General features: G+C 45.7%; 1 protein-coding gene across 1 annotated transcript; it reads left to right on the top strand.

Annotated features, from left to right (window-relative positions):
• The first annotated feature begins 873 nt into the window (after positions 1-873).
• LOC138784606 (uncharacterized) lies at positions 874-18,166 on the top strand. Its single transcript, XM_069960227.1, has 4 exons — positions 874-921; positions 16,479-16,600; positions 16,831-16,977; positions 17,119-18,166. Exons 1-4 carry the CDS (start codon positions 874-876, stop codon positions 18,005-18,007), a joined length of 1,206 nt encoding a protein of 401 aa, XP_069816328.1. The 3' UTR covers positions 18,008-18,166.
• Positions 18,167-25,212: the final 7,046 nt, after the last annotated feature.

The raw sequence follows: 25,212 nt of genomic DNA on the forward strand, positions 1-25,212 counted from the left end.
AGGGTGGGGGGAAAGAGGGGGGGCATCTATGAGGGTGGGGGGAAAGAGGGGGCCATCTTTGAGGGTGGGGGGAAAGAGGGGGCCATCTATGAGGGTGGGGGAAAGGGGGGCATCTATGAGGGTGGGGGGGAAAGAGGGGGGCATCTATGAGGGTGGGGGGAAAGAGGAGCCATCTATGAGGGTGGGGGGAAAAGATGGGCCATCTATGAGGGTGGGGGGAAAGATGGGGCCATCTATGAGGGTGGGGGGGGGGAGGGACCATCTATGAGGGTGGGGGGAAAGATGGGGCCATCTATGAGGGTGGGGGGGGAGGGACCATCTATGAGGGTGGGGGGAAAGAGAGGGCCATCTATGAGGGTGGGGGGGAAAGAGGGACCATCTATGAGGGAGGGGGGAAGGGGACCATCTATAAGGGAGGGGGGGGAAGGGGACCATCTATAAGGGGGGAAAGGGGACCATCTATAAGGGAGGGGGGGAGAGGGGGCCATCTATAAGGGAGGGTGAGGAGAGAGGTGGCCATCTGTAAGGGAGGGGGTAAAGGGGGCCATCTATATGGAGGGGGGAGAGAAGGCCATCTATAAGGGAGGGTGGGGGGAGAGGGGGCCATCTATAAGGAGGGCAACATGGGGGAGAGGGGCCATCTATTTGGGGGGGGCAACATAGGGGGAGAGGGAATACACAGAGGGGGGCATATATTATTAGGGGGTCACATAGAGTCAGGGCTACCCACTAAATGAGGGTGTAGAGGGGACAGTACAGATGTGCAGTGTGTATAGAGATGAGGATGGTGCCAGTGTGAGGAAACTAATATGTCTGTCTGGCAGATTCTGTGGATTCGTGGCTCGGAGAAGTTCTCATAATGGCCCAGGACGGATGGAGAAGATGGAAAGGAAAGAACTCCGATCAGAGAAGACGGCCCCTGTGAGTCACCTGATATATATGCACAGTAATGTATATGGTGTATAGAGCCTGTGTAGAGCTGGGGCCACCTCTATATGACTGGATGAGGTGATTTAGTGTACTGGATTTGGTCAGTAACAATATGGTGGTGATGGTAGTGGTTGTGGTGTGGCAGTAATGTTTCCTTCCTATATACTGGTATTCAGGGGCGTAGCTAAAGGCTGATGGGCCCTGGTGCAAAATTTTAGCTTGGGGCCCCCCCCATCTCCCCCCGATCAGGCAAAGTCATATCTAACGTTATATCCAATTACTCTAATGTGCCACCATGTTCTAATGCACTGTCACTGCCTCCACCTCATGTACTGCACTACTGCCCCCTATAATTAATGGACTGTACTGTGTCATTGTCTAATCATTGTATTCCAATCTTTGACTCTACAGCTGAAAAACTACAACTCTCATCATGAACTGCCAGTTGGAAACGATGGGGGTTGTAGTGCTGCAACCTGAAGAGCCACATGCTGCAAAACTACAACTCCCATTATAAACTGTCAGCAGGGCATGATGAAGTTTGAACTTCTGCAACCTGGAGAAGTCACCTGATATCACCTGCAGTCCTATGTAACACCACAGATAACAGTGATATCCCTCTGAGTACAGATAATGTAGTAGTCATCTGCAGTCCTATGTAACACCACAGATAACGCAGTGATATCTCTGAGTACAGATAATGTAGTAGATGTCCCCTGCAGTCCTATGTAACACCACAGATAACACAGTGATATCTCTGGAGTACAGATAATGTAGATGCAGCACAAGCTGGAGCTCAACGCGGTAAAGATACGGCCATAGGACATAGCTTGGGCCGCCAAGGCAGATGTCTGGAGGAGGGGGCGCTGGTACCTGCTGTCATCTGATTAGGTAAGAGGCCCAATCAGATGACAGCATGTGCCAGCGGGCGCAGCGGGACAGATTAGCGCAGTGCTTCCCAACCTTTTCCACCTCGGGGAACCTCTACTAAATAATGTTCTACAAAATAAGAAAACCGTCATACAGTGACTCACCGGTGATGTCTTCTTTGATCTGAGGCGTCACTTTCCCTTTTCCTATTCATCCGGCCCAGACCTCCATGATGAGTCCTTCCAGATACGTTTCATCCCCTTAGAACCTGCGAGACAAACAATTTAGGCTCCGCACATTTCTAGCAACTTCCTTCCCTTCCTCCCCCCTGTCGGCTCCCATAGTAACTGCACTGTTTGGTGTAATGTGCAGTAAAGTGAGTAGGAATGTGGGATGCCCCCTGTATGTAGGATTCCCTGCTGTGCCCGCATGAGCTAATAATGCCCCCAGAGGTGCCCCCATACAATAATAATGCCTCCAGAGGTGCCCTCATGAGCTAATTATGCCCCCAGAGGTGCCCCCATGAACAAATAATGGCCCCAGAGGTGCCCTCATGAGCTAATAATGCCCCCAGAGGTGCCCTCATGAGCTAATAATGCCCCCAGAGGTGCCCTCATGGACTAATAATGCCCCCATGAGCTAATAGTGCCCCCAGAGGTGCCCCCATGAACTAATAATGCCCCCAGAGGTGCCCTCATGAGCTAATAATGCCCCCAGAGGTGCCCTCATGGACTAATAATGCCCCCATGAGCTAATAGTGCCCCCAGAGGTGCCCCCATGAACTAATAATGCCCCCAGAGGTGCCCTCATGAGCTAATAATGCCCCCAGAGGTGCCCCCATGGACTAATAATGCCCCCATGAGCTAATAGTGCCCCCAGAGGTGCCCCCATGAACTAATAATGCCCCCAGAGGTGCCCCCATATACTAATAATGCCCCCAGAGGTGCCCCCATGAGCTAATAATGCCCCCAGAGTTGCCCCCATCAACTAATAATGCCCCCAGAGGTGCCCCCATGAGCTAATAATGCCCCCAGAGGTGCCCCCATGAGCTAATAATGCCCCCAGAGGTTGCCCCCATGAACTAATAACGCCCACAGAGTTGCCCCCATGAACTAATAATGCCCCCAGAGGTGCCCCCATACAATAATCATGCCCCCAGAGGTGCCCCCATATACTAATAATGCCCCCAGAGGTGCCCACATGAGCTAATAGTGCCCCCAAGAACTAATAATGTCCCCAGAGGTTCCCCCATCAACTAATAATGCCCCCAGAGGTGCCCCCATGAGCTAATAATGCCCCCAGAGGTGCCCCCATGAGCTAATAATGCCCCCAGAGGTGGCCCCCATGAGCTATAAATGCCCCCAGAGGTGCCCCCATGAACTAATAATGCCCCCAGAGGTGCCCCCATGAACTAATAATGCCTCCAGAGTTGCCCCCTATGAACTAACAACGCCCCCAGAGGTGCCCCCATGAGCTAATAGTGCCCCCAGAGGTGCCCCCATGAACTAATAATGCCCCCAGAGGTGCCCCCATCAACTAATCATGCCCCCAGAGGTGCCCCCATGAACTAATAATGCCCCCAGAGGTGCCCCCATATACTAATAATGCCCCCAGAGGTGCCCCCATGAGCTAATAATGCCCCCAGAGGTGCCCCCATGTACTAATAATGCCCCCAGAGGTGCCCCCATATACTAATAATGCCCCCAGAGGTGCCCCCATATACTAATAATGCCCCCAGAGGTGCCCCCATACACTAATAATGCCCCCAGAGGTGCCCCCATACACTAATAATGCCCCCAGAGGTGCCCCCATACACTAATAATGCCCCCAGAGGTGCCCCCATACACTAATAATGCCCCCAGAGGTGCCCCCATATACTAATAATGCCCCCAGAGGTGCCCCCATACACTAATAATGCCCCCAGAGGTGCCCCTAAAAAAACAAACATCCTACTCACCTAATCCGCGCTGTGCAGGCAGCAGCTCTTCCTCCTCTTCGGGCTCCATCTTGCGAGCCGCAGGGACGGGACTTCCGGCAGGCGTGATGACGTCACATGATCACGCCTGCCGGAGAGGTCACGGCCCGGCCTCCCATAGGCTGCTGGTATGAAGTGCCGGCAGCCTATGGGAGAGAATACAGGAGGAGGACGCTGCCAGGTCCTTCTCCTGTATTCTGATCGCTTTGATGTTCCGCCCGCTCAATGTGCGGGCGGAACATCAAAGCGATCTGTGCATCCTGAGAAGCTGCGCGGCCGCAGCTTCTCTGGATGCTCAAAAACAAGTGGCAAGGGGGGCCGTGCGGGCCCCCCTAGCGTAGGGGCCCGGTCGCCATGACGACCCCGGCGACCCCTATAGCTACGCCACTGCTGGTATTACTGGTAATATTGGTCTCAGTATACAGGATTTGGTTGGTAACAGTATGGCGGTAATATGTACAGTGATAATACTTTCTCTTCCAATATGCTGGTGTTATTGGTAATATCTGTCTTGGTGTATATATATATATATATATATATATATATATATATATATATATACACACCAATAGCATCACTTGGTCGTGAAAGGAGGGGGGGGGGGGCCCAAGTTGGCCTCTCGCACCAGGGCCCAGGAGACATTAGCTACGCCCCTGGGTATGCCCCCCATCCTCCAGGGTGTACAAGCAGAGGGGTATGCCCCCCCATCCCCCAGGGTATACAAGCACTGGGCACTGTGTGCAGGTGCAAAGTATTCCCAGAGTCCAGCACTTCATCAGGAAAACACGTTACCTCTCAGCTGCAATACAGCTTGTACTGTAAGATGCAATAGGTACAAATCTAGAGCAGTCCTTTCCCTTGGTGGACAACACAGAAGAGGTAGCTTTGGGTGTCGGGGTATCTGTAGTAGGTGTAAGGTGTGTAGGATAAGGCTAAGGGGCTGTTGTGTAGCATTATATATTGGCCAGGGCAACTTATACTATGTGCAGGTAACTTGCTTAAGGCTAGCTTCTAGAGATGAGTGAACCTGGAGCATGCACGAGTCGATCCGAACCCGAACTTTCGGCATTTGATTAGCGGTGGCTGCTGAACTTGGATGAAGCCCTAAGGCTATGTGGAAAACATGGATATAGTCATTGGCTGTATCCATATTTTCCAGACAACCTTAGAGCTTTATCCAAGTTCAGCAGCCACAGCAAATCAAATGCCGAACGTTCGGGTTCGGATCGACTCAAACCCGAACCCAATTCGCTCATCTCTACTAGCTTCACACGTACCGGATCCACAGCCAATTTCATGCTGCGAGTTTGCAGCGAATCGCTGCGGATCCATGTACTGTGAAGGTCTATGGGGGTTAAATATCCACAGCGGAATTTTCATTCCACTGCAGATATGTACGCCAGACCCTTTAACCCCCCGCAGCCCCGGCCCGAAGCATATATTACGTTCTCGGCGCTCCTTGCTCCCCATCAGCCAATCAGTGCTGCCGTACACTGATAGACTGATCGGGAGCAAGGGGAGCTGGGAGCTTCACAAACAGCTGCAGCGCCAAGAAGGTAATGTATGCTGCGGGTCGGGGGCTGTGGGATGCGGGGGGTTAAAGGGGCTGGGTCACATACAGGCAGCGGAATGACAATGCCGCTGTGTGTATGTGACCCATTCAGCTTCACACTTCCAGGATCCACAGCGGATTTCTCTGCAAACTTGCAGCATCAAATCCGCTGCGGATCCGGTACATGTGAAGCTACCCTAAAGGGGAGCTCCAGATAAGGAAAACTTGTTTTCTATCAAAAGTACATTAAAAGTTATATAGAGACATGTATTATACAATATATTACCGTATCTGTACGGTTCTGCCACACTGGTAGCTGATAGAAATCCAGGAAGTAAAGAAAAATGGCCTCTGTGCCAATTCACATTGTCTCCTGCTCCTGCTGCTATCCCCTCCCTAGGAGACAAATATTCCATGCCTCTGTCTCACATTGTGTGTGTTTGCTGATGATACAGACAGGGGGCAGGGCGTGATGTCACAGGAGGCTTGGCTGGATCCCCCAATCCCCTGACTGATCCACCGACAGTAGCGGGATATAAGGTCAGAGATGTACGGAGGGGACAGGTTGTGGATAGCCTTGTACGTCATGGTCAACAATTTAAAGTGAATACATTGACCAATGGGGAGCCAGTGGAGGGATTGGCAGAGGGGAGAGGCAGAGGCAACGCGAGGGGAAAGGTTGATTAGTCGGGCAGCAGAGTTAAGGATAGACTGGAGGGGAGCAAGGGAGTTAGATGGAAGTCCAGAGAGGAGGATATTACAGTAGTCCAAGCGGGAAATAGTAAGAGCATGTACCAGCAGTTTTGTGGAGTCAGGGGTGAGAGAAGAGCGGATTCTGGAAATGTTTTTGAGCTGAAAGCGGCAGGAGGTGGTCAGGGTCGGAATGTGCGGTTTAAAAGACAGGGCAGAGTCAAAGGTGACCCCAAGGCAGCGGACTTGGGGGACAGGGGACAGAGTGCAGCCATTGATAGTGATTGACAGATTAAATGGAGGGGTGGAGCGAGGTGGGGGAAAGATTAGTTTTGTCCATGTTTGCTTTAGAAAGTGGGAGGAGAAGAAGAAAGATATGGCCAATAGACACTCTGGATAGCAAAAAGGTGACATCTGGACCAGAAAGGTAGATCTGAGTGTCATCGGCGTAGAGGTGGTACCTGAAGCTGTGGGATTCTATGATATGTCACAGGCCAGAGGTATAGATGGAGAAGAGAAGAGGCCCGAGTACAGAGCCTTGGGGAACACCAACAGTAAGGGGCCGAGGAGAGGAAGTGGTGTGAGAATGGGAGACATTAAAAGTGCAGTTGGAGAGGTAAGAAGAGATCTAGGAGAGGGCTAGGCTAGTGACACCAAGGGATGACAGAATTTCTAAGAGGAGAGGATGGTCGACTGTCTCGAAGGCAAAAAATAGGTCAAGGAGAAGGAGCACAAAGTATTAGCGTAAGGTTTTAACAGTAAACAGTTCATTGGCCACTTTGGTGAGGGCAGTTTCTGTGGAGCGGTGGGGGCGGAAGACAGATTGCAGGGAGTCAAAAAGCGAGTTGGATGAAAAGTGGGAGGCTAGTTCATGGTAGACATGTTGTTCTAGGAGTTTTGAGGCAAAGGGGGAAGTGAGATGGGGCGGTAGCTGGATAAGGATGTAGGGTCAAGGGATGGCTTTTTAAGGATGGGTGTGATGGTTGCATGTTAGTATGGAGATGGGAAGATTCCAGAAGTTAGTGATAGATTAAAGAGATGTGTTAGTGCTGGGACAAGTGCTGAGGAAAGGTTGGGGATAAGGTGGGATGGGATTGGGTCAAGCGGGCAGGTGATGAGGTGCGATGTGGAGAGTAGTTTGGAGAGACGTTCTTCAGTGACGGTGGAGAGGTGAGTTAGTGGGGAAGAGCACTGGATGGGCATGAGGGGGAGCTGAGGGGACTGTAAGACGAAGCTTACTCTGATATCATCGATTTTCTGCTTGAAGAATGTGGCAAAGTCCTCAGCAGAGATAAGAGATGTGGGGGGTGGCAGTGGGGGGCGGAGCCCAGTTGCCTAGGGTTGTGAGATAAGGAAGATATGAGGAAAGTAAAGTAGTCCTGTTTAGCAGAGGTGAGGGCAGATGTGAAGTCAAGGAGAGCTCATCTGTATGTCTGTAAGTGTTCCTCGGAGTGGTTTTTCTTCCAGTGCCGCTCGGCAGCTCTGGACACTCGCCTTAGTTGTTTGGTTAGGTCAGTGTGCCAGGGCTGTCTGTTGTTGCGCCGTGTTCTCTTTTTCATGAGAGGGGCGGCAGAGTCAAGGGCTAAGGTAATTGGGGAAGGTTACGGCTGTGTCATTCAGAGAGTATACGGTGGAGAGTGGCACAAGGGAGTCAGAGAGTGTCTGAATGGTGTCTAAGGTTCCTGTGAGGGTGGGCAAGGTTCTGGACTAGGGGGGCAGATGAGGAGAAGAGAGAAGAGAATGTTAGGAGGTTGTCAGAGATGTGGAGAGGTGTGCTGGTGAGGTCAGATATAGGGCAGAGGCGGGAGAAGATGAGGTCCAGTGTGTGACCCTTTTCGTGAGTGGCCATAGAGGACCATTGTGTGAGGCTGAAGGAGGAGGCTAGTGATAGGAGTTTAGAGGCGACTGCTTTGGATGTGTCGATGGGGATGTTAAAGTCGCCCAATGATGGTGGGAATATCTGCTGAGAGGAAGTGCAGTAGCCAAGTGTTGAATAAGTCAAGGAAGGTGGTTGCAGAGCCTGGTGGTCGGTAGATGATGGCAACTTGGAGGTTAGAGGGGGAATAGATACGGATAGAGTGTACTTCAAAGGAGGTGAGAGTGATGGCAGGGAGAGGAGGAGTTGGGGTAAAGGAGCAGTTGTCCATTAGCAGCTGGCCAACCCCGCCACCCTGTTTATTGCCAGGGAGAGGGGTGTGAGTAAACTGGAGCCCATCGTAGGAAAGTGCAGCAAGGGAAGCAGTGTCAGTAGGGGACAGCCATGTCTCAGTTATGCCTAAGAAAAGGAGGTTGTGGTAAAGAAAGAGATTGTGTATGAATGTAGGTTTATTGCAGACAGAGCGTGCGTTCCAGCATGCAGCCCAGGGGGAGGGGGGTCAGGACGGATGCATATGGTGTTAGAGGGGTGGCCTGATCTAGAGGAAGGTGGACGAAAGGAGTGCAGTAGGGTAGATGAGATCAGGTGGGGAGGGCTAGGGTTGGGTGAAATGTCTCCAGCAGTGAGAAGCAGCAGAGACAGAGAAAGAAGGTATGAGTAGCTGTGGGGGCGCGTACATTAAGAGCATTTAGAAGTAAGAGTTTTAGTGTATGGAAAGAGGATAACGGGCTGGAGTGTTATTGCTGTACTGCAGCTTCTTCACAAAAATGATGCAGTAACACAATTAAATGACGCAAAACGGCAGAGAGGATCAGAGCCAGCACTGCCAATCCCACCTGGACAAAAAACGAGGCATAAACACTATATCCCATGTAAGATAATATCAGATAAAGTCCATATTGTGGGGCTTAACCTTAAAGATAAAAGATGCTCAATTATATGTGCATGTAGATGAAAATAAAAAAATAAAAATTAAATTCAAAAAGGTCTTTACTAATATCAGCGTTACAGGTAGAAAATACAGCGTGCTGTGTGGTGTTACAGGAAGAGAATACAGCGTACTGTGTGGTGTTACAGGTAGAGAATACAGCGTGCTGTGTGGTGTTACAGGTAGAGAATACAGCGTGCTGTGTGGTGTTACAGGTAGAGAATACAGCGTGCTGTGTAGTGTTACAGGTAGAGAATACAGTGTGCTGTGTGGTGTTACAGGTAGAGAATACAGTGTACTGTGTGGTGTTACAGGTAGAGAATACAGTGTGCTGTGTGGTGTTACAGGCAGAGAATACAGGGTGCTGTGTGGTGTTACAGGTAGAGAATACAGCGTGCTGTGTAGTGTTACAGGTAGAGAATACAGTGTGCTGTGTGGTGTTACAGGTAGAGAATACAGCACGCTGTGTGGTGTTACAGGTAGAGAGTACAGCACGCTGTGTGGTGTCACAGGTAGAGAATACAGCGTGCTTTGTGGTGTTACAGGTAGAGAATACAGTGTGCTGTGTGGTGTTACAGGTAGAGAATACAGCACGCTGTGTGGTGTTACAGGTAGAGAATACAGTGTGCTGTGTGGTGTTACAGGTAAAGAATTGAGCGTGCTGTGTGGTGTTACAGGTAGAGAATACAGCGTGACTGCCAGAGCAGAGAGCCAATGGCTGCTTGCTCTGTCAGTCCACTGTATTTAACTAGGAGCCCTTATGGTTAAATACATAGGTGCAGGAGCCAACTACCTTTTGCTTAACCCCTTATGTACTACAGTGTGTAAAGGCCCTATTACACGGTACGATTATCGGCCTTTACGGCTGATAATTGTCCTGTTTAATAGAAGGCAATGATCAGCCCCCCCTCGTACTCACCCTCTCGCCGCCGACGCAGGGAATAGCAGCGAACAGGGAACGCTGAAAGCGCTCATTTGCTCCTCTCAGTCGCCCCGTGGAATAGGGGCCTAAGTGACAGAAAGTTCACAAGACTAGAAAATATCTGCTTTACTGCTGGTGCACTGATAAGCCCTGACCTCTGCATGGAGCTCTCACATTTTCCTACTTGGGCAGCTGAGAACAGAGGTCAGGGGTTATCAGTGCAGTGAAGAAAAAATCTTTATCTTCTGCTTGTTAACCCTTTTTTGTGTTGCAGCATGTAAGTAAACATTGGGTCACTTCACACTGCAGTACATAAGGGGTTATTTAGAAGTAGACAAGAGGCCCTTATCTTCCCTGTGCTTTCCCAGGGCCCCCCTCCCCCATGGGCCCCATAGAAGCTGCCTACCCTGCCTCTATGGTAGCTACGACACTCTTTCCTGCACAATCCTGTGCTGGGCACAGGACTGCCCAGCTTTACTAAGAGACGTATCCACTAATTTTGAGGCTTCCAGAAATCACTGCCCCTAAAGCCTTCTGTTCTGAATTCTTTAATAACTTAGAACTGTCAATATGTTACTTGTAGGAAAAAGACAAAACAAGTGGTGTTGAGACTCTCACCTACTGGGGTACTCAGGCCCGGAATCAGGTAACCGGGATACTTCCAAAAATGAAAGTGACTCTGTACCCACAATCTGTCCCCCCCCCCCCCCCACCCCCCAAACCACTTGTACCTTCTGATAGCTGGTTTTAATCCAAGATCTGTCCTGGGGTCCGTTAGGCAGGTGATGCAGTTATTGTTTTAAAAACGACTTTTAATCCTGCAGCGATGTGTCTAACGACTGGGGCTTACATTAGTATATGCATTAGGCTGGCACCACCTCTCTGTCCTTCCTCCCCACCCTCCTCATGATTAGGAATGCTCCAGGCAGATTGCTTCCTATTCCCCTTCTGTGTGCATAATGAACATGGGCTGGATCATTAAGACACCTGTGCAAAGCTCAAACAGCAGTAAATGTTCCTGGATCATTCCTAATGATGAGGAGGGTGTGGAGGAGGGAAGGAGAGGTGGTGCCAGCCTAATGCATATACAAATGTAAGCCCCGGCCGTTAGACACAGCGCTGCCGGATTAAAAGTTGTTTTTATGACAATAACTGCATCCCCTGCCGAACGGACCCCAGGACAGATCTTGGATTAAAAGCAGCTATCCGAAGGTACAAGTGGTTTGGGGGGGTCAGATTGTGGGTACAGAGTCGCTTTTAAGGGGTCCGTCAAACAATGGATGCAAAATACTAGGAGAAAAGTGATCTCTAAATGCAGCAATGTCAGAGATTGACAAATCAACCAGTAAGAATATGTATGAGTTTGCTGCACCCACCCAATAGATATGAACAGACCCACTTCTAGTGCACTACTGTCTCAGCGCCCAGAGACTATAAGAAATGTAGTAGTAAGTAGTCTCTTAAGAAGAAGGTATAGTGGTTTTAATATAGAAAGTATATAAATGAAGATCTATGAATGAGTAAATGGATGATATACCATATATACAATTTAATACGTAACGGAAAGTAAATAAACAATAAATTCATAAGATAAAAGACATACATAATTATTATTACATAAAGACATACATGCATAATTATTGTGGAATCATACAACTATATATAATTATTATGGAATAATGCAACTATATAAAAAAAATATACACAATCCAATATTAAACAATAGAATAGGTAAACATGGAAATACGTCCCAAGAAGGATCCAGGACAGGTTTTGTGAGATTCCAAAAGAAATATAAGTCCAAACTAACACTATTTTCATACAGTTATCCACACTTTACTGAGTAAGGGTGCGTTCACACCTACAGGATCTGCAGCAGATTTGATTTTGTGTTCAGTTATTTAAATGAAATCAGCTGCAGATCCTGTAGGTGTGAACGCACCATAAAGGAGTGAGCAGACTCCTGAAACGCGTCTAAAGAGCATAACAAAGCCAAATATACATTTTATTCCATCATCAGCCGTACGTCCACAGCATGGACTTCTAACTGAAATTTAAATGAGCGCACGCTCTCCAACATGCGGACGCTGTGACAGCTCCAGCAAGACTTTACAGAAGGCAGTAGATTAAAACGGCACAGACATACAAGTGAGACAACTTTATAGCCACACTGACAAGCCCTCTACCCGGTCACTAGTTTTCTGCCGAGCCGATAAAGCTGCCAGAAGCCTGGTGAGAGGTGGATTATCCACTACTACGATATAAATACAGAATCATTGTATATACACTCACAGAGAAACATTTCTACATAATATCAAATGCTACAAAACTATCTAATTTATATACATATCGTGAACAACAACCATATTGAAATGTGGATAAACTGTAACAAGGAATACAGGCTATATAAATTGGAATATTTGTATCATTTATATACACCAGATCGACACATAGACCGAATGTTCGCTTTACATGAATTTAGATTTTAATGCTATATGAATTTGTTATTTTTTTTCTTGATTAAAGGGATTTATTTATTTTAGGTAATTTGATGTCTTTTATCTTATGAATTTTATTGTTTATTTACTTTCTGTTACGTAATAAATCGTGTATATGATATGTCATCCATTCACTCATTCATAGATCTTCATTTATAGTTCCCATATTATAACCACAATACTTGAGAGCCTATTTACTACTACAAATAAATCAGCAAATTGGCTATAAAAAGTAGACTTAAAGTGACACTGTCACCCCTTTGTGCAATCTGACATCTCTACACAGATGTAAAGGGTAAATTTAGTGGTTTCATACCTTATTTTATATCATACGTCATGGTGCTTCTTCAAGTAAGAAATTACCTTTTATCAACTGCAGATTGTGTTAAGTGGGCGGGGCCTCGCGACATTAGCGCCACTTAGCCCCGCCCACACATCCACCTTTGGTCCCGTCCCCTTGACGCCCATTAATGGGCCGACCTAGAGGGGGTGGGGCCTAGACCTTTAGGCCAGTCTGTTCCAATGGCCGACGAGGGGGCGGGCCAACGGTGGTGATGTGGGCGGGGCTAAGTGGCGCTAATGCCGCAAGGCCCTGCCCACTTAACACAATCTGCAGTTGATAAAAGATGACTTTTTACTTGAACAAGCACCATGATGTATGATATAAAATAAGATATGAAAACCACTAAATTTACCCTTTACACCTGTGTAGAGATGTCAGAATGCACAAAGGAGGTGACAGTGTCACTTTAAGAAAAACTTAGATTTTATAAATATGTATTGATTACAGACATGATGATGCATTTCAGGAAAGAATTCCCTTCACCAGATCTAAATATAATACTCAGAAAGAGGATTCCCTCTCCCCAAGTGCATAAACCTGTACAGTTTCTCCGTACCTGCCTATAGATATATAGCCAACCATGTAAAACATTTATGGAAGAGCAGCTTTACATTTTGGCTTCAATGGATACCAATTATCTATGAACATACAATCCTTAGGGAGTTTACCGCTACTTTAGAGGCTTTTGGGATATGATATTTACATTAACTTGTTTTTTAGTCTGTCAGAGGAATAAGGTTGTATGTAGGGATGTATGTGGCTTTCCACACGAAAAGATGTAGTTTTTTCCCCCCATGATTAACCCCTTAGAGACGGAGCCAATTTTCGTTTTTGCGTTTTCGTTTTTTTCCTCCTTGTGTTTAAAAGGCCATAGCACTTGCATTTTTCCACCTAGAAACCCACATGAGCCCTTATTTTTTGCATCACTAATTGTACTTTGCAATGACATGCTGAATTTTTGCATAAAGTACACTGCAAAACCAGAAAAAAATTCAATGTGTGGTGAAATTGAAAAAAAAAAAGCATTTCTTTTATTTGGGGGAACTGTTTTTACGCCATTTGCCCTGGGGTAAAACTGACTTGTTATGCATGTTCCTCAAGTCGTTATGATTAAAATGATATATAACATGTATAACTTTCATTGTATCTGATGGCCTATAAAAATTCAAACCATTGTTAACAAATATACGTTCCTTAAAATCGATCCATTCCCAGGCTTATAACGCTTTTATCCTTTGGTCTATGGGGCTTTATGAGGTGTCATTTTTTGCGCCATGATGTTTACTTTCTATCGATACCTTGATTGCGCATATACGACTTTTTGATCGCTTTTTATTACATTTTTTCTGGATTTGATGCGACCAAAAATGCGCAATTTTGCACTTTGGGATTTTTTGGCGCTGACGCCGTTTACCGTGCGAGATCAGGAATGTGATTAATTAATAGTTCGGGCGATTACGTGTGTGGCGATAGCAAACATGTTTATTTATTTACTTTTATTTAAAACCTCGGAAAAGGGGGATGATTCAAACTTTTATTAGGGGAGGGGGCTTTTTACTATTAACATCACTTTTTTTTTTTACACATATACTAGAAGCCCCCCTGGGGGACTTCTAGTATATACACTTTGATCTCTCATTGAGATCTTTGCTGTATAGATATACAGCAAAGATCAATGAGATCGTCACTCGTTTGCTTCCGGCTGCTGCAGCCGGAAACAAACGAGTGCCGAGACGGGGACGACCTTTATGTCAGTGTATGACAGTTTCTGCCGGGGCCACGGGGTGAATGGTTCCCTTTAAGAGGTTAAAGTGTCACTGTCGTTACTACTTTCAAAATCTAAATCTACAAGGGATGTGATATAAAGCAAGTGTGCAATTTACATTCATTATTTTTTTTAGTTCTCATGCTAAGCTATACTTACTTGTATCCAGGTCAAGTCTCCTGAAGGCAGCTTTTTAGTCTTGTGCTGGTTTAAAAGAAAAGAGACAAAACATAGGAAGTTGCCTTCAGGAGACTGGACCTGGATACAAGTAAAGCATAGCTTTGTTTTACAGCATGAGAACTAAAAAAAAACATAATGAATGTAAATTGCAAACATGTTTTTAGACTGCTTCAGACTATATAGTCAGTATCAAATTGGAACGCATTTGTGGTGGCTCTATCTACTAATTGGCCAGGGATGTTATATGTCATGACACCAGTGCTAGTCCAACACACTGGTGTGATGTTGATACCTGTTTGTTTTCTATGGCCAGTAGTGTTCCCCAAATGGTTGGTAACCTGCCGGGTTGTTGCGGGTCCCTTGGGCTCTTTGGCAGTCTTGAGTGGCAACTGACCCACCAAGACTGTCGATACCGTCACCCACAGAAGGGGGGAAAAATAACCTAAGGTGTGCGGTGGTGTGTGGATAACAGAGTCCCCTTAGTATAAAAATATAACAGCTTTACTGGTCGTTTTGTAGTTTACAGTTCACACAGTTTCACAAGCAATAAATCTTTACACACTTGAATGCTTGACCTTAGTGCTTGAAGTAAGTGCCTGAGAGACGTAAGAGAGGTAGTTGTAGCGGTGCTTGTAGAGTGAATAGTAGAGGAGAGGAGTTTTCCAGAGGAGCCCTAACCCAGCTGTGTACTTTGCCGGAACTTGTAGTAGATATCTTGAGTGAAGTGATACTCATACTCATGTATAGACACTGTCTGACTGCCTTCTGCCCTCTGGTATTGTAGAACCCATCCCCGTAGGGTAGTACGACCTTCAGCCGTGGTTATCTGGGTGTAGCTAGGTGTCCAAGTCTTCCCAGTTACCTGCGCTGCACAGTAGGATACGCAGACCTTTATATACCGGTTGCTTTGTCCTACTGAGGCTAGTTCCTATCTTTTTCAGGATACTGCCCTGCTCTTTTTAGAAATGTTCCTGGCATGGGTCAGGGTGTTCCTTAGTGACTACTCTCTCTGTTGTGTGCTTAGCACTGAATAGTAGATATAGTGGCTGTAGTAGAAGAAGCATTGGTCTCTAACTGCATCTTTTCAAACTTATGGCTAGACCAGGGGCGTAGCTAGTATTCATGGGGCCCCATAGCAAAAAACTGTACGGGGCCCCATGAATCCTGTACGCTCCCCTCCCCCCCCCCCCCTCGCCAAACACAGACAATGACGCACATATACACACACAGAGGAACCATTAACATATATACAGATACGCCACTGACATATACACATTTAGGCCGGTTTCACACGTAGTAACAGTGCGGGCGTTAAAATTTCTGTCCCGTACATCTCCGGGTGGTCTGGCGGCTGTATTTGAAAACCACTTACGGTCTTATCGTAAGAGTCCGGCCGTAGTGTCATGATGTGTCTTGGCTTGTTTGGCCCCGCTCAAAAGCATGTATTTGATTCATGAATCTGCCCCCGGGCCAAATAAGCACACCCACATCCCTATAAAATCTCCGCCCACTCGCGAAGTACGCCCATATGCTTGTAGTGTTTTGAATGCCAAAAAAATAAAAAAAAAGATGTCTGATGGCGCTAATAATGCGCCCTATGGGCCAGCCCGGCGTATGAGGCTGCGCCGCAAGCACCAGCTCGTGGTGCTTTCGATCCTGTGGAAGATGCGTAATTATTACCAGCGTTTGTGTGTAAGTCTCTATATATTTTTTTTTTTTTTTTTTATTTTTTTTTTTTTTTTTTTAAAGCTTTATGTAACTTATTTCAAACTAGCCTTACAAACTGTTTAGGCTTATAATCCGTAAAACATTGATTTAAATGTATTGTTTATGCAAGCTCCCTTAAGTACTGTTGACCAAAGGTCCTTAAATGCAACTGTGTAATAATTTTGTGACTAATTGAGATGTCTTAAAAATAATAAATTTAATTTTTGAAAAATTCTTCTCAGAGGCAAAAAGACGCAGAGCAGCGCCGTCTGCAGGAGGTGGGACGGCGATATTGGGTCCACCCCATCAATGTTCGGAGGGAGACCCGGGGCCACATTGGTTGCCTGTATGATGATTTGCGACGGTATGTCGATTTGAATACATCAAAGTCGTCAAATCTTTGAATGTAATATTGCAAATGTAAAGGTTACTGTCCACAAATGTTTACCCCAAAGTCCATAATTTTATTATGTTTTTTGTTTATCCTTACAACGTTTGATGTTAATTTCAACATTTGTAAACCGTATGACATATTCCTATGATGTGTGTTTGTGTGTAATATTAGTGATCAATATTTTTCTTAATTTGTTGCAGACATCCTGACAAGTTCCAGGACTTCGTGCGCCTGCCTATGGAGGCCTTTGATAATTTACTTTCCATTTTGACCCCACATCTCCAGAGACAGGACACCTACATGCGGAAATCCATCCCTCCTGTGGGACGTCTGCTCATAACGTTAAGGTGAAGATGCTTTATTTTAATGCGAACTATTTGTTCATGTAATTGTAGTGAAATCTAATATAGTGTTAAAATATGTAATAATTTAATATGTAGCTGAATGTGAAATAGAATCATAAAATACTATTTTTCATTTTTTCACAGATTCTTGGCGACAGGGGAGAGTTATGTATCGTTGCACCTCCAATTCAGGGTTGGTACGTCCACCATCTCTGGAATTGTGAGTTGCACGTGCGCCGTGATCTGGGAGCATTTGCAGCCCATCGTGATGCCCAGTCCGACCCGGGAGATTTGGTTGCAGTCAGCAGCAGGCTTTCAGTCTGTGGCCAATTTCCCCAACTGTATAGGGGCGGTTGATGGTAAGCACATACGTGTGAAGCAACCACCGCGATCAGGATCACAGTATTTCAATTATAAGAAATTTTTTTCTGTGGTCCTGATCGCGGTTGTTGATTCCACGTATCGTTTCCTTGCCATCGACGTCGGCTCCTATGGCAGTACTGGGGACTCCCGGGCGCTACTGAGATCAGAGTTTGGGCGGCGCATACTCTTAGATCACGTGACTCTACCTCCTCCCACTCCTCTTCCGGGTACCACGCATCCCGCTCCATTCGTCATGGTAGGGGATCAAGCCTTCCCTTTACTCAACAACCTGCTGCGCCCTTACCCACGGAGAGGGCTGGATGAACGGGGGAGACTATTTAACCGGAGGCTGAGCCGGGCACGTAACTTCGTGGAGTGCGCCTTCGGGATCATGACTAGTCAGTGGAGAGTGTTTACCACTGCCCTGCAGTTGAAATTGGCCACAGTTGACATGGTCATTAAAGCTGCCTGTGTTCTCCACAACTACCTTCGGGACTATGCTCCCACCCCGGAGGTGAACGTGGAGACACTGCCAGCTTTTAGTGCCCCTATCAACTATGGCCAAGGGAGACAACTCAACCGCGGGATAGTGGTCAGGAACCTCTTTGCTGACTACTTCATGACTCCTGAAGGCGCCGTGCCCGTGCCCCTTTCACAGCCTCCCTTATGAGCCACGGCCACAGGACTGATGTTTTCCCGCATGTATGTCACCTGTCTCTGGGATGTGTGTTTTTTTATTTTCTTTTGTTGTTTGAACCCGATGTATTGGTTGATATTTAATTTTCATTCTCTTTTTACTAAAACAAAAAATATATTTTCTTATTCGACTAAACAATGTGTCTGCCTTTTCAATGTATGTAAAACATGTTGTGTGTTCCCACATAGTAGTGTTCGAAAATACACATTACCTCACTCGATATACTACTGGCCAGTAATTATCGAGCATGGTCACATCATGCTAATGTTAATTGTATAGTCCTTTGAACCTAGTGTGCTGAAAGATTGATGTGATCAAAACATGTGCATTTCCTATGGAGTGACCAGCAGGGTGCGCACTATATGTCTAACTTTCTAGTGTGGGATATGTAACAGGATCTGATATCTTCTAGTGCCACAGTCCATCTCACTTCTTAACAATCACTATTAACACACCACATATATCCCTCCACACATCACCCAGGTGCGCCAGCTGGATGTGGTCTACTTAGGTTGCGGTTCAAAAATATTATTTTATCATCCATTTTTTTTCGGTAAAACACAGAAGAGTGTATTCAAAGATTAGAAATCTCGCTCTTTACTTGATCACCTGTTCCTTGTCTACAGTCATCTCCTGGATTTCTTATCCAAAATCCATCACATCAATCTGCCAGTGTAAACGCTACATTATGTAGTTTATTGTGTGTACGTTTATATATCCTCCACTTTGTACATAATGACCACATGCTGGATGTCCTGCAGGAGGAGATTTCTACTACCATCGGACATAGAGCTCTATGTGGAAATGATAGTGTCATGATAATAACATTAATGTCCCAAAATATGTTAGTGCTCATCACAAGCCTCTCCTGCTCTGCCCACTTCCTGCCTTGGCTACAGATGTCAGCATAGAGCAGGCTCAGACCTCAAAAAGAAGGAATCGCAGCATTCACTACATCTTCGCTAGTGGCTTCACAATACGTGTATTTCACTCAGTATAGCTAACAAAAACAGCAGTGGATTCTAAACACCCAAAGGATCTCGACACAATGTTGTAATGTTGTGGATGTGCGCCATTAAAACACTAAATAAGGACATTTCCAAATAACATCCATTCTTAGAAAAAAACTTAGCAATATTTCACTTTAAATGGCGCACAGCCACTCTATTTCTACATTGTGTGAACACAGCCTTTGTGTTTTTAAGCCACTACTGGTTTTGTTAACAATACTGACCAAAATATACTGACTCAAATACACGTATTGTGAACCTACTACGAACATGTAGTGAATGTTGCGATTCCTTGTTTGTCATGTATGACAGTGCTCTCTGCTGCCATCTGTGGCCAAGGCAGGAAGTGGCCACAGCAGGAGAGTGTTGGCCTGATAAATGAAATACTTAACTACATTATAATATTTCCTATCATGACACATTCATTTTAACACATACAGCAATGTCTCACATATGATTAGAAATATTCTCCTGAAGGACATCCAGCATGTGTTCATTTTTCTACTAACGTAAAGCATACAACAAAATTTTATAAGACACAATAGCAACATTCAATACAGCTTTCTATGCAAACAAAGTCCACTAAGTATTTTGAAGCGTATTTCGTAGTTCCTTAGTGGCAGTCAATAATCATTTGTTTTTTTTAACCCTTAAACACTAAAACATAAACAAGTAAAAAATAAGATTTCGGGAAACAACAAGATATGTCGCAATGGATTTATTACATGTCAAAAAATAAAACATTCACATGATAGTGTGTGTGGGTGGATGTGGGCGAGGGTGTGTGGAGACTACTTTGGACCATGTTGACAGAAGTTAGAATAGTGTGCAGAGGCAATAGTGTGGGCAATATGTGAAGGACACAGCCAGCCTGACTGTATTCTGGCACCACAAAAATAAAAGGGACATCCCAATCCCCCCAAGCTGTTATTGTCATCCCTAGCTAATGTGATGCCAGACCTTCTAAACAGTGTGTTATTGATGTGGTCCTGGTGCACACAAATGTTAGGAAATTATTAATGCTAGTAAGGCGCGGTTGGCACTAAGGCCCTACAGTGTAGCAGACAAGGGGTGGTGTTGGTGTAGCTGAGGAGAGGGAGTGCGGAACAAACACAAATGTTGTTGGACGGTCAAGGCACATGTCACTCTCTCTCGCCAGGCTCCACAGGACCCTCTTGACATCTTGGTGGTGGAGTCCTGGCCAACCCCTCTGCCAGATTAGGTTCTTCATTCTCTTCATCCGATGAGGCCTCTGCTGGTTGCTGAACTACTTGTGGTCTGAGGAGAAAACAACACTGGTCACTATCTAAGATGGCACTTTTGTTTAAGGACATATTTAGCCAGATAACTAAAATGGAGGCATCCAATGCAGGATTACACTCTGCCTGCTTTCACACTATTTTCTATGTACGAGGTGCCACACTAGAACTTTTTACAATATATTCACACACTGTTGACCCAAAATGTGGGTCTTCACAAGGCCACCCGAGTGGAACATTAGTTTACTCTATGGACACATTGCGTACATTGTTTAAACATTATGAAGACAGTCCACGCTATTGGCATAACTGCCATTTCATGTTCTGGATTAGATCCTGGAGGGATCAAAAGCTGTTCCCAAAGCGGTTAGGCCAGGCTGCATTTGTTAGTTATCTGGTGTCCAGCAGGGGGCGCCTCATCTTCCCGAAATCGAGATTACTCTAAAGTGTTCACTAAATATACTGCTCCCCCTGCTTGAGCCTCGATGTATACAATCTATATAAATCTAACACATGTCTATGTCTGCACACATAAGACACTGAGCTACTTCCATCATCATCTGCTACTACCATGGACACATGCAATTAACACACACACTTACCTGCGGCGTCTGGGGGAATTCAAAATGAAACCCAGCATTGGGGCAAAACGCAAAGCGGCCAGTTCTTCTTGGGCGGCCCCACGCCTGATCAGCTGCCGTCGCTGCCTGATGAATCGGTCCCTCACACTGGACCACCTGGTCTCCACATAGTTAGCTTCAAGCAAAAGCATCCACACATTAGGAATATATCAGCGTCAGGTGACCATAACACTCGAGTTAATGGTTTGCCACAGTGGCTAAACAACTTACCAATTATCCATTGCTGTAATCTAGTATGCTGGTCCCAATCTGGGTATACAATCCGGGCAACCTCCCTCCATGCGGCACTCCGTGTTAGCCGGCTTCTGTACCCAGGCGCAGGGCCGTCCCATAGCACTGGCCGAGCATGGACCTGAAAATCCAAAATAATTACAGTAACGTCTTAGAAATTATTAGTCAATAAGGTCATAGCTACTACACCCATGTCACATGCTACACGCCATGTTTGATTGTAAATAGTACGTCACTTATGTGGGTGGGGTCTCCAGCTTCACCTGCAGCCAACTCCCTCCCTCCATGATGTTTGCTGGCGCCACATATCATATACACAGTACACTACTACTCACATCATGTCCTCATAGTATTTGCCCTAAATATATGTGCTTACTACTAGGGAATGGAAGGCCACAATCCGGCGCGGGGGTCTGGGATCGGATAGCGACACGGGGGGACACGCCTCCTCTCTGTAGTCTCGCCACCTCAGCACTGGGCGTAGCGGGGGTGGGGGGGGGTTAACTATTGCGTGTCGTGTGCTCGGCGAATTGCTATGTGACACCATGTAACGATGCTCAGCTTACCCATTTCTGTCCGGCATTGTCACGTCGTAAGCCGCTGCACTACAAGTGCCATAATGGTCGGCCACGCCTCTTTGAACGTGGCTGCTGCGGATTGTGTGTGCTTCCGACGTTACAACGCCTGACAAAGTACAAAGCAGAGCAGCGCTAAAAGCCAAAATACTCATTAGCCGAGCAGTGAACAGAATTAGCACAGCACACCAAACACTCCGGCTAAACAACAACCCCGCTACGCACACTGATGACGTGCATGTACTACAGAGAGGGGGCGTGTCCACGCTGTGTCGCTAGCCTATAGCATCATCAGCCTGCGCCGGATCTTGTGCGTGATTTGCGTACTATTTAAGCGACCTCCTTATGATGACACTATCAGCACATTATATGGTAGGATTTCTACTATGTATGTGCCGCCAACAACCATCATGGAGGGAGGAGGGAGGAGGGAGGAGGGAGGAGGGAGGAGGGAGGAGGGAGGAGGGAGGAGGGAGAAGGGAGAGAGTTCGCTGCACGGCCATCTCGCTAAGAGCAATCCTAAGTCACGCCCTGTTTGCCCAACAACATGTGCTATTACAAGGACAATTCCTCGACCAGCCATTACTTACAAATCTCGCCTAAAATACGATGTGCGTTACATGGTCCGAAAGAGCTAACACATTCACAGATTTGGAGGAGACACACACATCTGAAAAGACTCATGCAGTCATTGCTGGATTTCAAGCGCCCCCTGATGGCAAACACATAGGAATTACACACAATCGTACTTACATAAACTACTCGGAGCGATGTATCGTGCCACTAAATGACTATAGACAATCGTACACATAAAATAAATATTATCTAGCATCTATTGATCATTACATAATCGATTTGTTTTCACTAAATTATTTACCACTTAAACAGGATGCAATTACAGATGTGACTTTTGGACATCACAAAAAGCGATATAAAAGACAAGACTTGTAAATTACATGTATGTAAATGTGACTCACACAACAAATGACAGTCATACATTAAGTCACGGCCACACAACTATCTTCTCCGAGTCCAAAGGACGATCGAAATCTTTCTATCGATGATCTTATCTATGTATAAAGCACTCCCAACAGCTCCAGAAAATACTTACTTCACTGATCAGCTGGCCGACGGCTATAACAGACCGATCAGGATACATCTCGGGCTCCATGAATCACTCCGGCTTTGTTGTCCAAATCACTTCTTCTTCCAGCGACGGTTTTCAAAGTGCAGATTCTTACAATGCAGACACATCCTAAATAACCTTGGCTTCTACCCATAGGAACTCAAAATGATACATTTGTTATCTCCATCCAGTCACGGACACGGCCTAGGTGAAGCCTGGACACAAACAGTTGTTACATTCATCCCTGTATTTTGAGTTATATTTAAAAATATACAAGGACAATTACAAAATAAGACCGTGAGAAATGTGTGGCAAACAATATTTCTCTCATGGCTAAGCTTCAAATAAATAATTCCTTTCTTCTATCATCCTATGTCAAGGCCAAATGGCAATCCTGCTCTCATCACACAGGTGCAACTAGCCACAGTGCAGGGTGGCACTCAGATACATGCACTAACAATGCTATATAACATTTGGCCACTTCTCCAAGAAATGGACCACAAACACAACATTCCTTTCCCTTCCGGCCCAAAAGGCACCTGCAAAGGTCCAGGACACATGTCCACTCTCTGACAAGGCCGAGAGCACACCTGTACCAACGATACCTCATACCCAGCCCTCAGGCCAGGCACTCACTGGTCGTCAGTTAACTGCAAACTAAGGTGTAATCTCCAGAAGGAGAAAACTGGTGCTCAGCCATGAAATGACCACAGAACAACACGTTTGTTATTCCTAGATTCATTCCTTACACCCCTTTGTTTGCACCATGTCGTACCTGCTTGCCGCTTGGGCCCCACGATTTCTGTGATCCATTCTATATTGGAGCTACCGAACCGGTGGATCAGCCCAGCCACTATCTCCATATGTGAGCGAACACACTCATTTACATATGCAAATAACCAGCCCTTGGCGGCAAAGGCCACTGTTGACTAGAAATCAACGTTAGTTTTCACTTTGGTTACTGACAGGGTTACGAAATTTTGAATTACCATATGAAATAGAGGCTTTGTATTCAGACTGATAAAGTGTTGCCATCTGTATACATGGCTAAAATAGGCATGTCGCATTAATGCAAATCATTACGCGAAACAAAGTGCACAACCAGCTAAGCTTTTTCTGGGAGAGGTGAAAAAATGAGAGATTATATAAATACACAAGGAATTTTATTCAAAAACATTCTCAGACTTGCCAAGCAATATGATGTCACAATAGTAAAGTCAAAGTTAGATTAGGACAGAGGGGGAAGGGCGCATGAAGCTGCAGCTTACTGCAGACAGATCATTGCATTCTGCTGCAGGCTCCCAAAGGCCGATCTCGTGGGCCAGTCTAGGAGCAGACTATCAGATATTCATCCAGCACACACTGAGTCAATGATTAGCGTAGTGACACAACATGTTAATAAAAGCCTGAGACTTGTGGGAAATGTTACATATATATCGTCAACACATCCATTAACTGCACTATGTGCAAAGGCCAAACCAATACAAACATAATAATGGTTAATTTTTAGCTTTTTAAACTGAAAACATGTGAATAGATCCTTGATGTATCCTTGGCAAGGCTTTAGGCCTCTCCATGTGTGAAAATGTGGATTTGATTCTAGGATACAGTACATTGTGTAAGCGCGCGGTACTTTAGTAACCTTGAGCCAAATCACTACATTACACCTCCCAATCGAGAGAGAACAACGCAGATGTGTGTGGAAGAATGTCAACTATTCGACTTACACACACACACAATGTAGCATTGTTTTCTCCAGGCCAAATGTAGTTTGGATTTTATTGTTGATCATTAAAATACTTATAATGTTGAATTAAATATTATATATAAAATAATTTTACACCAAACTCTGCATGTTCTGTATGAAATATCACATTAAACCCATTATTGTGTATAAAGGTTAACAAAAAGGATACATTTCACAAATCAACCTTCTGTGCAAGATGCTGAGTCAAACATAGGCAACAAAAGTCAGTAATGGATGTAAAAACCGGACACATCAGACACTTGCATTTAGGAACTCATCTATTTGTATGACAGTCCTTTTTTTTCCTTATTGACGTTTAAATGTAGTGACATATTGGTTCTGCTAACAAGGGCCCCTACACACAAGAACCATTCGCCCTGGAGATAGCTAAAGGAAAGACATTATGATTTTACTTTTTTCTATAGATTCTTTTAAATGAGGATCTTAGCAAACTGTTTTTTCAAACAGAGTGTACCATGTCACCCCGGTAAGGTGTCCTCAGGGACATGGACCCTACTCTACCCTAACACAAAATGACCTCTCTGGGCCTGAAAAAGGAGACCACTTGCCATAAACCAAAAAAAAAAAA

Source organism: Dendropsophus ebraccatus, chromosome 2 (genome assembly GCF_027789765.1).
Source record: "Dendropsophus ebraccatus isolate aDenEbr1 chromosome 2, aDenEbr1.pat, whole genome shotgun sequence".
NCBI lineage: Eukaryota > Metazoa > Chordata > Amphibia > Anura > Hylidae > Dendropsophus > Dendropsophus ebraccatus.